The 12,902-nt window shown below is 34.3% G+C and overlaps 1 protein-coding gene across 13 annotated transcripts in view; it reads left to right on the top strand.

The window, feature by feature from the left end:
* Window positions 1-12,902, top strand: part of LOC150095297 (CYFIP-related Rac1 interactor B-like) — a 587,095-nt gene that overhangs the window by 475,522 nt on the left and 98,671 nt on the right. For all 13 annotated transcript variants that reach the window (XR_016550081.1, XM_090410586.1, XM_090410583.1 and 10 more), the window contains one exon: window positions 5,999-6,073. Coding sequence is in view for 12 of the 13 variants with exons in the window: in XM_090410586.1 (XP_090266712.1) it covers window positions 5,999-6,073 (75 nt within the window). In the remaining variant the exon portion in view is untranslated. The remainder of the gene's footprint in view (window positions 1-5,998; window positions 6,074-12,902) is intronic.

The raw sequence follows: 12,902 nt of genomic DNA, 5'->3' as shown, positions 1-12,902 counted from the left end.
GCAGTTTCTTGTCAAGTGTAATAGGGTTTTCCTTCTGAGCTATTAAAAAAAAAAAAACTTGCTGCATCTATCTCCGAGTCAGAATATTATAATAATATAACACCATTTTGCTATTTATATCTGAAAATATGACCCCTGCTATTCAGTATCATTATGGGCCTGGCTTCCACTGATCAGACCTCAGTGAAGGTCCAAACCAGTCTGAGTAGTCTTTTCTCATAATCCATTGCATTATACGTGATCAAATAAGATATGTGCTAGGATACCAGGACAACCTTATGTAAAGAAGTCATTTGTTTTCTATATACAAGTAGTCTAGTCATGAAAATAGTCTGGGCACAAAATTTGTTTGTTCGTAGATTAGATATAATAAGGATGAAAAGAAGATTGATTTTTCAAGTATACTAACCACTCCAGTGGGTAAAAATAAAATAAGAATTGCTATAACTGTCTCTAATTTTTAGCGTATTTTAATAGTATGGTGGTACACCATTTTATTACCTGTATATGGAAAGATGACTTCTGCCATTAAGGGGTTACTTAATGCTTATGAACCGTATTGTTCCATGCTATGTGTGATTATTTATTTCACATTTTTACTTCCTCCACCTGTGAAAATAAATGCACATGACAATTTTATAGTGCTGTTGAGTCTCTCTCTCACACACACCTCATATTCTGTAAGACACTAGAGAGGAGAAAGGAATACTACACTACAGATTCTATGCTCATAGAAGAAAGAAAGAAAATGGCAATTTGCTGATATTTCTGTCTATGGCCTTGCAACTATGAGGTTGTTTGTTTTTAAATATTGTTATTCCAAGAATTGTTCAATTGTTCTTACTAGGGTATCAAAAAAGACAACTACTTCTCTTTTTTGGATCTTATCCTGGCCTCATTTTTGTTATTATTCTGGTATACTGAAAACCAACTCATAGATCACTTCTTATATAGCCATGTCATCTAGCATTTTAAAAACCAAGTATTATGATACTCAAAAAAAAAAATAATAATAATAATAATAATAAAATAAAATAATAAATAAATAAAAAATAATCTATCGTAAGTTAGATGAAACAGCTTTACTTTCCTTTAGATGTTTATATTATGTTAATAAATATAGCAAAAAAAAAAAAGACTTAAAAATTCCTTTTTCTGAGAAGTCACACATAGATTCAACAACAAATTCACATGAAGAATATCTTTCTTTCTTTCCTATATCCATCATGTTACTAACAAGAGATTCCCCACTTTCATGAAAAAAAAAAGTGTTTTTTTTTTTGGTCCACTTAGTAGTCGATTAAGCTGATCTTTTATTTTTTTATTTTAAAACCAGAACCCTTTACACCTTAGAAAAGAAATGGAATTTTCATGTGGAAACTCTTATATGGTTAGACTGGCCATTCAATTTTGACCAGCCAGATTTTTAGAAAAAGGGAGGATCATTCTATAAATCATCTGTACTAATGAAACATCTAGATTTATGAGAGATTAAACTACTTGATTTTTGAATTGTAACATGGCCATATAGGAAGTGATCTGTGGTTTTTAGTATACCAAAAATTAGACCAGAATAAGTCCAAAAAAATGGAAAGCAGTTGTTTTTTATACCATATTATGAACTTTTTCTTGAAATTCTCATGGTTATAAGAGCAATATAAGAAGATTTTGTTATCAGCCAGAGAGTCGATTGTGAAAAAAATTCTCCAGGCAGATATGTTCCTTACAAAAAGAGTGATTAGCATTAGCAAAATAAAGAGAAAAAGATAAATAAAATAAAATTAATAATCTGACTCATTACATAATGCAATGATGGAAAAACATAACATTGTAACTAAATGTAAGTACAGAAGTGATATTAACTGACTCTTTCACGGACGTGATATCTTTATCTTTAATGCAAAATAAATTACATTGGTGAACAGGAAGTATGCATTTTGTGAAGATTTTGTAGAGAAGAATATCAAAACCCTGGAATGCAGCCAATTCTGTGGAAATATGGATTTTAACAAGTATAATTTTAGAGAACAATCTCTTATAATTTTGAATAACATTGGTTTAGTTCAGAATGGGAAAGCTTATCAAGATTTGACTTTTCAAAATATTTTGTAAAGGCAAATCTTAATAATAAAATAAAAAAATAAATAAAAAAAAATAATCTATCATAAGTTAGATGAAACAGCTGTACTTTCCTTTAGATGTTTATATTATGTTAATAAATATAGCAAAAAAAAGGAAATAGCTCTTATTATAATAATAATATTTGGTTTACAGATCAAGTGTTGATCAATTTTATTAAACTGAACCAACTAGTTTTGCCACACTTTAACTGTTGACATCTTCAGGGTGCTTATAAGTTTAAACAATCTCACAATTATGCGTAACTGCAAAACTGACAAAAATAACTGTAAAAACCGACTAGAATAATTACAAATAGAATAGTATCAAACATGAGTGAAACACATATCGCGTGTACAAGGTTAGCTAGCTGTTGCTAAGGAATTATAATTATAATTCCTTAACAATATTTATATGTTGCTAAGGAATTAATAAAAATAGCATTGTACACATGTTAAAGAAAAGAGCGATTCGCATCACAACGGACAACAAGACCCTTCAAGATGAGTTAAAATTTACTTCCAACAATCTGTATTTGAACGGCTATCCAAGAAGACTAGTCAATAAAGTCCTTTTCTCTGAACTACCACAAAGAGAACAAGAAGATATTCAATATATAAAAACGATTTCAATTCTGTTTATAGGTGGTATCTCCAACAAGCTCGCCAGCCTCCTCAAACAACACAAAATAAGAGTAACATTTAAACCAATAGAATCTATTTGTAAACTACTAAGATCTCCAAAAGACAACCATCCTTTCTATAAATACACTGGAGTTTATAATATTCCATGCGCTTGTGGCTCTAGTTACATCAGACAGACTTCGAGAAGCCTCGAATTCAGGCAAAAGGAACACATTGGCTATGTCAAAAACAACAGACAGGATGTTTCTGGCCTATCGTCTCATTTCTCTACAACTAACCATGTCATCGAGTGGGACAAAAGCTGTTCTCCTTACATAGAGGAAGATTACCATTCAAGAATTTTCAAAGAAGTAGCCACAGTCGCCTGTTCTACTGTCAACCTTAACAGAAATCAAAGCCTAATACTCCCAGAGATATGGAAAACCCTAATCAGAACTTTAAAAACGGAAGAAATGAACTTTAATACCAACTACAGAAAGTTCCTTAGCAACAGCTAGCTAACCTTGTACACGCGATACGTGTTTCACTCATGTTCGATACTATTCTATTTGTAATTATTCTAGTCAGTTTTTAAGTTATTTTTGTCAGTTTTGCAGTTACACATAATTGTGAGATTGTTTAAACTTATAAGTACCCTGAAGATGCCAACAATTAAAGTGTGGCGAAACTAGTTGGTTCAGTTTAATAAAAATTGATCAACACTTGATCTGTAAACCAAATATTATTATTATACTAATTTATGATCAAGAAAATACCTTCATGAGGAAATAGCTCTTATATTTCACTTTAGTTATTTTCCATTTGATTCTTTGTTTTACATTAATACAAATCTGTGGAACCAGATTTTCTTGTTATAAGAAAGAAGTTGTATTTTGTTTGTCCCCAGTCAGATGGAGACAGACTTCCTGAACTTACCTGTTAGTCTCATAATACGAAATACAGCACTTCAGTTAACTTGTACAGAATATAAAATAATAGAAATAGGCATTTCATGACCACTTCTTCAATTTGAAGTGTTTGAGTCATTGTGTTCATGAAATAATTCATAGGTCTTGCTGAACTAAATACTTCTAAATGAATGAAAGAACTAAATAAACTATACTTTGATGATTTTTTATATGAGTATTAATGATCAAAATCCTAAACAACTGTCTCCAAATATTTTTTGCTTAATGTTTGGTCTTTTTCTACCAAAAAAAAAAAATCTGCTAGTAACCTAAATCCATACATATTTTAGCTAATAATTATGTTAATTGATGATTTTGCTTTCTTATTATATTCCATTCTAATTTTTCTAATCACTTGCACTGTAGTTCAACATTAACATTATTAAAAAAAAAAAAAAAAAAAGAGAGAGACAGAAAGAAAATGGAGAGTTGCTTGGAGTATTGGAATGAAACTACCATCAGGCATGAGAATACCTGAGAGAGAGAGTAATACCAGAGAATAGCAAACATGTTTGCTATACATTACAGGAACTTGCTAGCCTAACATATTTATGATATAATATAACAGTTATTAAGTAATACAGTACTTTCAATCTATAAATGTGAGTGTTTTCACCAAGCAAGTAATTACTAGGCTATAGTAACACTCGGTGGTTATTAACAAGTGAGATGCTGTCAGATGATTGGAATTGTTTATTTATTTTTAACATCAACCCCATACACATGAAGTTGCAAAACCTGCAGTCATGTTTGGACAAAAAATTAAGGAGAAAGAAGAAATCTATTGTGTTTTATAGTCATTAGGGAAAACAGTGTGAGTGAGTCTCTTCAAAAGAAAAGTGGTAGATGGAATGAAAGAAAGAGACAAGTAGTTATATAGACTGAACTGTTGATAAGCAGCTGCTTATGCTTTTATTTAAAGGAAAATGGAGGAATAATGGCAGCCAGTGGAGCAGTATACTTCCAAAAAACACATAAGAATACTATTAAAAAAAGACAAGGCAGAAACAAGGCCTCGTTGAGAAAGAATAGTCATCTGTTAATTAAATTGTCCTTCGTCTGGATAACATCAGACATTTTCAGGAGGTTTGTTGGTGCACCATCCAAATTTTTGAACAGTATTTTAAGGTTGTGCAAAGTTGGAATTTGTCACTATTTGTATTCGTCAGTTGTACAGGTAAGATGTCTTGAGTCATAAAGAACGTGAAGTTTTTTGGAGGATAGGCTATGAATGTAATGTGTTTGTGGCAGGAAAAGCTATAAGTGTAAATCAGCTGAAGAAAAGAAATCGAGTCTGATCTTGCTTAGAGATCTGAGTATTATCAAAGGGTAAGGGGAGGTGAAGTGTGATCTTTCTTGCAAGAAATAAGGTTAATAATGCAAAAATAATTTTACCTTATGGATATGATACCTGGGTTAGAAATTAAAATACTTGATCAAAGACATAATTTAATTGATGTTATATTTGTTACATGGCTATCTTTAGGAACAAATATAAATAGCCCTGCAAAACATTAATGTCACTCACTAAAGTCACTGTGAAAAATTTAACTAATAATAATACTTAACTATTTTTGGAATGGTTCATCAGACTTCTGGGTGAAGTTATAGAAAAGCCCCCTTTACAGAATGGTATGGTATATCCATATACCAACATCATCCAGCTAGTCAACTTGGTATTATTCAGATTGTTTATTACTATGTAAGTACCATCTTCATTTTGTAACCAACAGAAAATCTGTAGGAATCTCACTTTGATGTGGATGTTTGTAATTGTTTAGGTAGTAGATGATCTCTACTACCTAAACAATACTACTCTACTTCTATTAGTTCTGAAATGCCTTGATTGGGTTATTTATTTATTTATCACATTTGTTTGTTCGAAATAGACTTTTGGCTGAGTTGTCTGATATATGGATATACATTCCATGTGTCTGGATTTGAAATGTTTTTCTGTTACCTAAATCATGTTTTCATCAAGTTTTCTTTAATTCACTTATTTGTGTGAAGCTAATTCACTCTTATTAATTCTAGAAATTCTCATAATTCTGATTCACAATACTATGTGGTTTACAAAGAACAACTCATTCATTGTGATTATTATCAGATATTATTTCAATATTTAGTTGTTTTTTAGAAGCATGACCAATATAAGTGAGTTATTTGCATTTTACATGGTGGTTTAGTTAAAACCTAAATATTTCGAATGTTGAAGTATTCATTTTAAGAATGTGTTTCATCTGTAAAAATAGAACTCTGATACTTATTACTGTTGTTGTTGTTGTCTAGATGGCAAATCCTGCCATACAAAATGACTTCAGTTACTATAGAAGAACACTCAGCAGATTACGACTAGCAAATCAAGTAAGTAGATTGCTTTTTTTATATAATTGCTATTTTAAAGCAATATGTACATACTCTAGCCATAAATACTATTACAACTTGAACATCGCATAAACCTTTAATCTATCGGTAAATCATTTAGTTTTCAGCACATACAAACCACAAGTATAATGTGCATATAGCAACACTCCAATGTTCAAAATGTCCCACTTTTGCCTTCATGCATGCCTGAATTCTGTGAGACCACATATCAATGGGAGCATGCACAACGTCCCGTGGAAATGCTGCAACTTCTCACTCCAAATCCACCTTCAGGCTTGACGATGCTGGGGTGTTGTTGCTTGCAGGCTACTCTCTCGAGCTCTGACCACATTTATGCCCAGAAGTCCAACAGATTCAGATCAAAACTTCCAGATGGCCAATCAGATGGTGATATGTGGTCTAGTACATTTACCTCCAATCACTGTTGTGTGGTCCTCACCTTGTGTGCAGGTGCTGAGTCCTGTTGAAAGGTTCACCACCTACTGTGAAACAAGGTGTTCAGTGGAACCATACTGTGGTTCCACTGAACCACAGTATGTGGTTCCACTGAACATACTGTGCTGGAACCATACCACAGGTTCCAGCACAGTATCTTGATACACTTTGGCAGAGGTTTTAACCTCTACTTTCTCACAGAAATTCAACTTGAATACCCATCCACAATAATCCCCCCCCCTGACACATACACACACCAAACCATCACTGATGCAGGGTGATGACCTCTCTAAATCCTGGGTGCTATATCATGGGCTATGTGACCATCCAGGATATATACCTGACCATTTTGGATGTTAAATGACTCTTCAGTGATGGGTCGTTTAACTGCCAAACAATAAAAGGGGATTTTATCATCCTCTTCCACATAAGTTGTGGTGTTAGGAAGTGTCCAGTCAAATGACAATAGGCTCTCTCCCCCAGGTCATCTGTTAGTACATGTGGCATCGTTCTCTGTGAAACGTTCATCTCTTGTGACATTGCTTTTTGCATTCTCACAGGATTATGGTAGAGGCATGCCTTCACAGCCCTCACAAGTGGTTGTGTCGTAACACATCGTGGTTGACCTATTCTTCAGCAGTCAGGTACATCTTCTGTATCATTATAATTAATAGTCATGTTGAAAATAACAGCTGACTACATTCCAATCTTGTGAAGTGCTATTACAGCTACACGGTTCTCATATTCTCCCCACTGTACATTAACCTGTACAACTAGACAACTCTCTCTAAAACGGTATTTATGGCAAGACTGTGTAAACTATGCAGTTCCTCACCAGAAGATCTTAAAATACATGAATATAAAATATGTTGACAATTAGCTCCAGCTTTTCAAAAAAAAACTCATCAGCAGATTCTTCCTTCCCCTCTCCCCAAATACTTGCCCACACATTGCACTATTGTCTTATAGGTTTCTGTGGCCTCTTGTGTGTGAGATTAACATAAGATAATATAGGGGTAACAGAAGTAGATGAAATAGTCAAATTACTCAGTCAACACTTCGTAAGGGTGTGTCATTCACTTGGAGATAATGTAGTGACAGATGTGGAAATAGAGGTAGAAATACTGGAAGTGCATAATATTACAAAATCCCATATAAAATTTCAATCATCAGAATGGATTGAATATTGGTGATGTGTTATGAGAAAGTACATTTCCTTTATCTAACTTCACAATTATAGTTGAGTTGGATAAAGGAAATGATGCTGCTGGATATTGCAAATTCAGATGGAACCTGTTACATAAATTGGAGTAAATGGGTTGGACATGAAACTGGTAACATAGATAATAGGATAGCTGGTGGACAGACATCAAAGAATAGTAGATAGCAGAGTAGAATCCAGAAGAAGAAGATATAACTAGTTGTATACTTGAGCTTCTGCTATTTAATTCATTAATTGATAATCATCATCATCATCATCAAATTCCTGCCATGTACCCTCAAGGGGTGTACAGGATATGACAGTACTACATGAAAAAATTACATCATTACTAACTTCCTATCTACAATTTTCCTCCAAATCAGTCTGTTACTTGTCAAGACTCCAACATTATCAGATCTTATATTTCTATCGTCTAAGGCACTTTGTACCGTATCAATCCACCTATATCTTGGTCTTCCTCTGGGTCGTTTTCCTGCCAACCTGGCAGAGAACACTTGTTTAGCTAATCTTTCCTCTCCCATTCTATTTAAGTGACCATACCATCTGAGATTAGCTCTGCTAACGCATTCCTGGATGCTGACAATGTCAAGTTCTTTCCTAATATCCTCGTTTTTAATATGATATTGCCATTGATGCCATCTGTTCACGCCTCTAATCTTTCTCAGGACTCTCATATCTGCGGTCTCTAGTCTTTGGTCAAGTGTTTTACTTCTGACCCAGCTCTCAGATCCATAAGTTAAAATTGGTTTGAACACAGTCTTGTATACAGCTAATTTAGTGTTCCGACTAATTTCTTTCTTATTCCATATGAATTTATTCAATTGACTTCCCACGATACCAGCTTTGCTGATTCTGTTGTCTATTTCTATATTTAGTTTACCATCTTCAGTAAAAATTGTGCCTAAGTAGCTGAAATGTTTTACTTGTTCCACAGGTTTTCCATTCACAACACAGTTGACATTTTCAATGATTCTGCCTATTTTCATTGTCTTTGTCTTTTTATTGCTGACCTTCATACCATATCTATTACAACAGCTATTCAATTTAGTCAGAGAATCTTGCAGACTTGTAGCGGATTTATTTAGAAGTATAACATCATCCGCATAAAGCAAAGAGCTGACATTAACATCTCCAATTTTGATATCAGGTTTAATACCACATTCCTTCATAATGTGATCCATATAGATAATGAATAACAGAGGGGATAACGTACATCCTTGTCTCACACCAGATTTAACATTAAACCATCTTCCTGTACTTCCTTCAATTCTAACTGCAGACTCACAACTCAAATAAAGACTAAGTATTGCTTGATATAATGCCCCATTGACACCATATAACTGCAGCGTATTGAATAGCTTCTCTCTTGGCACCTTGTCATATGCCTTTTCCAAATCGACAAAACTTAAATACAGATCTTTGTTATATTCCCATGCTTTCTCGACTATTTGTCGTAAAGTGAAGATCTGATCCTGACAGCCTCTATTTGGCCTGAATCCAGCTTGTTCTTCACCAAGCTTTTCTTCCACAATTCTTCTCAACCGTTTCTCAAGTATACTTGCATAGATCTTGCCAGGAACACTCAGTAGGGAAATACCTCTGTAATTCTCACATTCAGTTTTATTTCCCTTTTTATATATGGGTACTATGAGAGCTCTACTCCAATCATCGGGAATTCGTCCCTCTGTCCAGGCTTTCTGAACTATGCAGTGCAGCCACTGTAAGACTCTTATACCACCATACTTCAGCATTTCTGGTCGAATATCATCTACTCCTGCTGCCTTTCCACATTTCAAGCCTTTGATGGCTTTTTCTACTTCAAGTATGGATATGTATTCCTGACTGCATGCCTGGTCAGTGTTTTTTATCACTGTGCTGTCATCACTGCTTGTTTCATTTAGCAGTTTTTCAAAGTAATTACTCCATACTTCAAGGATATCTTTTTCTCCTGTTTTCATTTCACCTTTATCATCTCTAATTCCTTTTACAGCACTCTTTCCTCCATTCCTAAGCTTCTTCAACAACCTCCAGAATATTTTGCCACCTTCTTGATATTTATTTTCTATATTCTTGCCAAAGTCCTCCCATGACTTTTGTTTAGCTAGTTTTTCACACTGTTTAGCTTTCTTACATTTGTCTCTGTATTCTGTAAGAGTAAAAGCTGACTTATTTGCCAGGAACTTTTGATATGCTTTCTTCTTTTCCTTCACTGCCTCTTTAACTTCCTGTGTCCACCAGGGAGTTCTGATTTTTTTATCTTTGCACACAACCTCACCACATGCCTCTCTGGCAGAATCAATCAATGTTTCCTTTAGAGTTTGCCACTGAATCTCCAAGGTTTGATTCCTGTTCTCAAACTCTTTCATTTTCTTTTCAATAATATTTCTGTATTTTAGTCTACAGTTTACATCTGAGAGCTGCTCAACTTTTATTCGCTTTAAAACTTTCTTACATGTTATTTTTTTCAATATGAAATTCAATTTTATCCTGCTCAAGACTAAATAGTGATCACTTCCAATTTCAAATCCTCTGTACACTCTGGTGTCCTGCACCAGGGAGAAAACATCACTATCAACAATAACATAGTCAATGAGACTTTTCTTATTCCTTGCCTCTTCTCTCCATGTGAATTTGTGCACATTTTTATGTTGGAACATGGTGTTAGTAATAACCAGTCCATGTCCTGAGCAGAAATCCAACAGATATTTGCCATTATTATTAGCTTTGCTCTTTTCTCCAAATTTTCCCAAAATATTTTTGTATGTCTCACAATCATTTCCTACTCTACTCTAAAGAAATCGTTCTCCATCTGTACATCTCAACACACACCCTCAGCTATAATCTCTCAGATTGTCACTGTGCTGCTATCCAACTTTGGTGTTCACGAGACCTTGAATGCATGCACATGCCCAACAGTGAAGGAATACACAAAACAGCTTCAAATGTTAATATGTTAACCCTTTAATGTATAGAATTTTTTTTTAAACAATGTTTATTGGTAGTTCCTTCATGTTATGCACCCAAAGAAGTCTTCTAAGAAGACGAAACTAGTTGTTCGGTTTATTTAAATTAAAATGGTGTTTCTATTTTTTATCTCTTGGCTTATACAGTAGTCATTTAATCTGTTTCAAAAATATGCCTCTCAGCCAAGTAAATCAAGGTCTTTTTCTGTCTTTCTCCTGCTTTCTCTATCAAGATCTATCAGACCTTGATAGAGAAAGCAGGAAAAAAGGTTTAATGTTTAATCTAACTAAACCAAACTGATGACAAATTTGGATCAAATCACTAAAATTAACAGATAATCATATTGAAATTGTGGAGACTATATTTACCTTGGTCAGTTAGTTAATTTTAAAGAAAAACAAGGTAAAGAATTAATTAGAAGACTCACGCAAGGAAATAAAAGCATTTTGGCTGTATAAAAATTATCAGTTAGGAGATTTACTTATATGCCAAAAAAGAAAGCTATTTAACATATGTATTATTCCAGTGTTTACTTATGGAAGAAAGACATGGGCAACAACTAAAAAACAGGAAGACAGTTTGGCCTAAAGAGCCTTTGAGAGAAGAATACTCCACATGACAAAAAAGGTATAGAATAAAAAATACTCCAATTCGAGAGAAATGACTTCAGTAGAAGATATTGTAAAGTATTTTAAAGCATTTCAAAGAGGGGTGCTAAAGGGTCAAAGCTGTACAACTGAGAGGAGACCTCCACATAGCCTTTAAAGAAATGCGGAGAACCGACCAGGGCTTCTGACCTAATGTCCAATCCTCACCTTCTCGTGGTGCACCCTGTTGGGTATCTACTTGGATACTGAACGGACGAGGATGGGCTGGCAATTTGGGATTTAGCCGACCAAATTGTAATTCTTATTGGTTAAACCAAAATATAGAATGATGGTACAACACGACAAAATTTCATGCCGGCTGGGGCGTCGCCCGGTTACACAAGTCCCCCATTGTTTTTGCCAGGGAACCAGGGCGAACAGCGAAAAGTCAGCTACTGGAACAAATCTGAAAATAAACCCCAACTCAACATCACCAGAGTTAAAGATCGGTACTATCAACATAAGAAGCCTGAATGGCAAAGAAATGGAGCTAGCTGAGGAATTAGATAAGTACCAGATCGACATAATAGGGGTGACTGAAACAAAAAAGACCAAAACTGGTGAGATCTTTCTGAGCAATAAATATAAAATGTTATATTCAGGCAATGACAATCAAGGAAAAGAAGGAGTAGCTATAGTATTCAACACAAAATACGAGGCTAATCTTCTTGAATGGCAGTCAGTCTCAAGTAGAGTAATGTGGGCAAATATGAGAATGGGGAACTGGACAATGAGACTTATTTGTGCCTATGGTCCCACAGAAGGTTCTACTAAGGTAGAAGTGGAGGAATTTTTTGAGGCTTTAGAAAAAGCAACTGACACAGTGAAAAATGAAAAGTTGGTCCTTGTTGGGGATCTAAATAGCAGAGTAGGAAATGATTGTGATACATACAAAAATATTTTGGGAAAATTTGGAGAAAAGAACAAAGCTAATAATAATGGCAAATATCTGTTGGATTTCTGCTCAGGACATGGACTAGTTATTACTAACACCATGTTCCAACATAAAAATGTGCACAAATTCACATGGAGAGAAGAGGCTAGGAATAAGAAAAGTCTCATTGACCATGTTATTGTTGATAGTGGTGTTTTCTCCCTGGTGCAGGACACCAGAGTGTACAGAGGATTTGAAATTGGAAGTGATCACTATTTAGTCTTGAGTAGGATAAAATTGAATTTCATATTGAAAAGAATAACATGTAAGAAAGTTTTAAAGCGAATAAAAGTTGAGCAGCTCTCAGATGTGAGCTGTAGACTAAAATACACAAAGATTATTGAAGAAAAAATGAAACAGTTTGAGAACAGGAATCAAACCTTGGAGATTCAGTGGCAAACTCTGAAGAAAACATTGATTGATTCTGCCAGAGAGGCATGTGGTGAGGTTGTCTGTAAGGATAAAAAAAATCAGAACTCCCTGGTGGACACAGGAAGTTAAAGAGGCAGTGAAAGAAAAGAAGAAAGCATACCAAAAGTTCCTGTCAAATAAGTCAGCTTGTGCTCTTAGAGAATATAGAGACAAATGCAAGAATGCTAAACACTG

Source organism: Typopeltis vanoorti, chromosome 20 (assembly GCF_054136105.1).
Source record: "Typopeltis vanoorti isolate ZY-2024b chromosome 20, IOZ_Tvanoo_1.0, whole genome shotgun sequence".
In the NCBI taxonomy this organism is placed as follows: Eukaryota; Metazoa; Arthropoda; class Arachnida; order Uropygi; family Thelyphonidae; genus Typopeltis; species Typopeltis vanoorti.
Note: the sequence above shows the minus strand (reverse complement) of the source record. Positions and strands in the feature narration are given on the sequence as shown.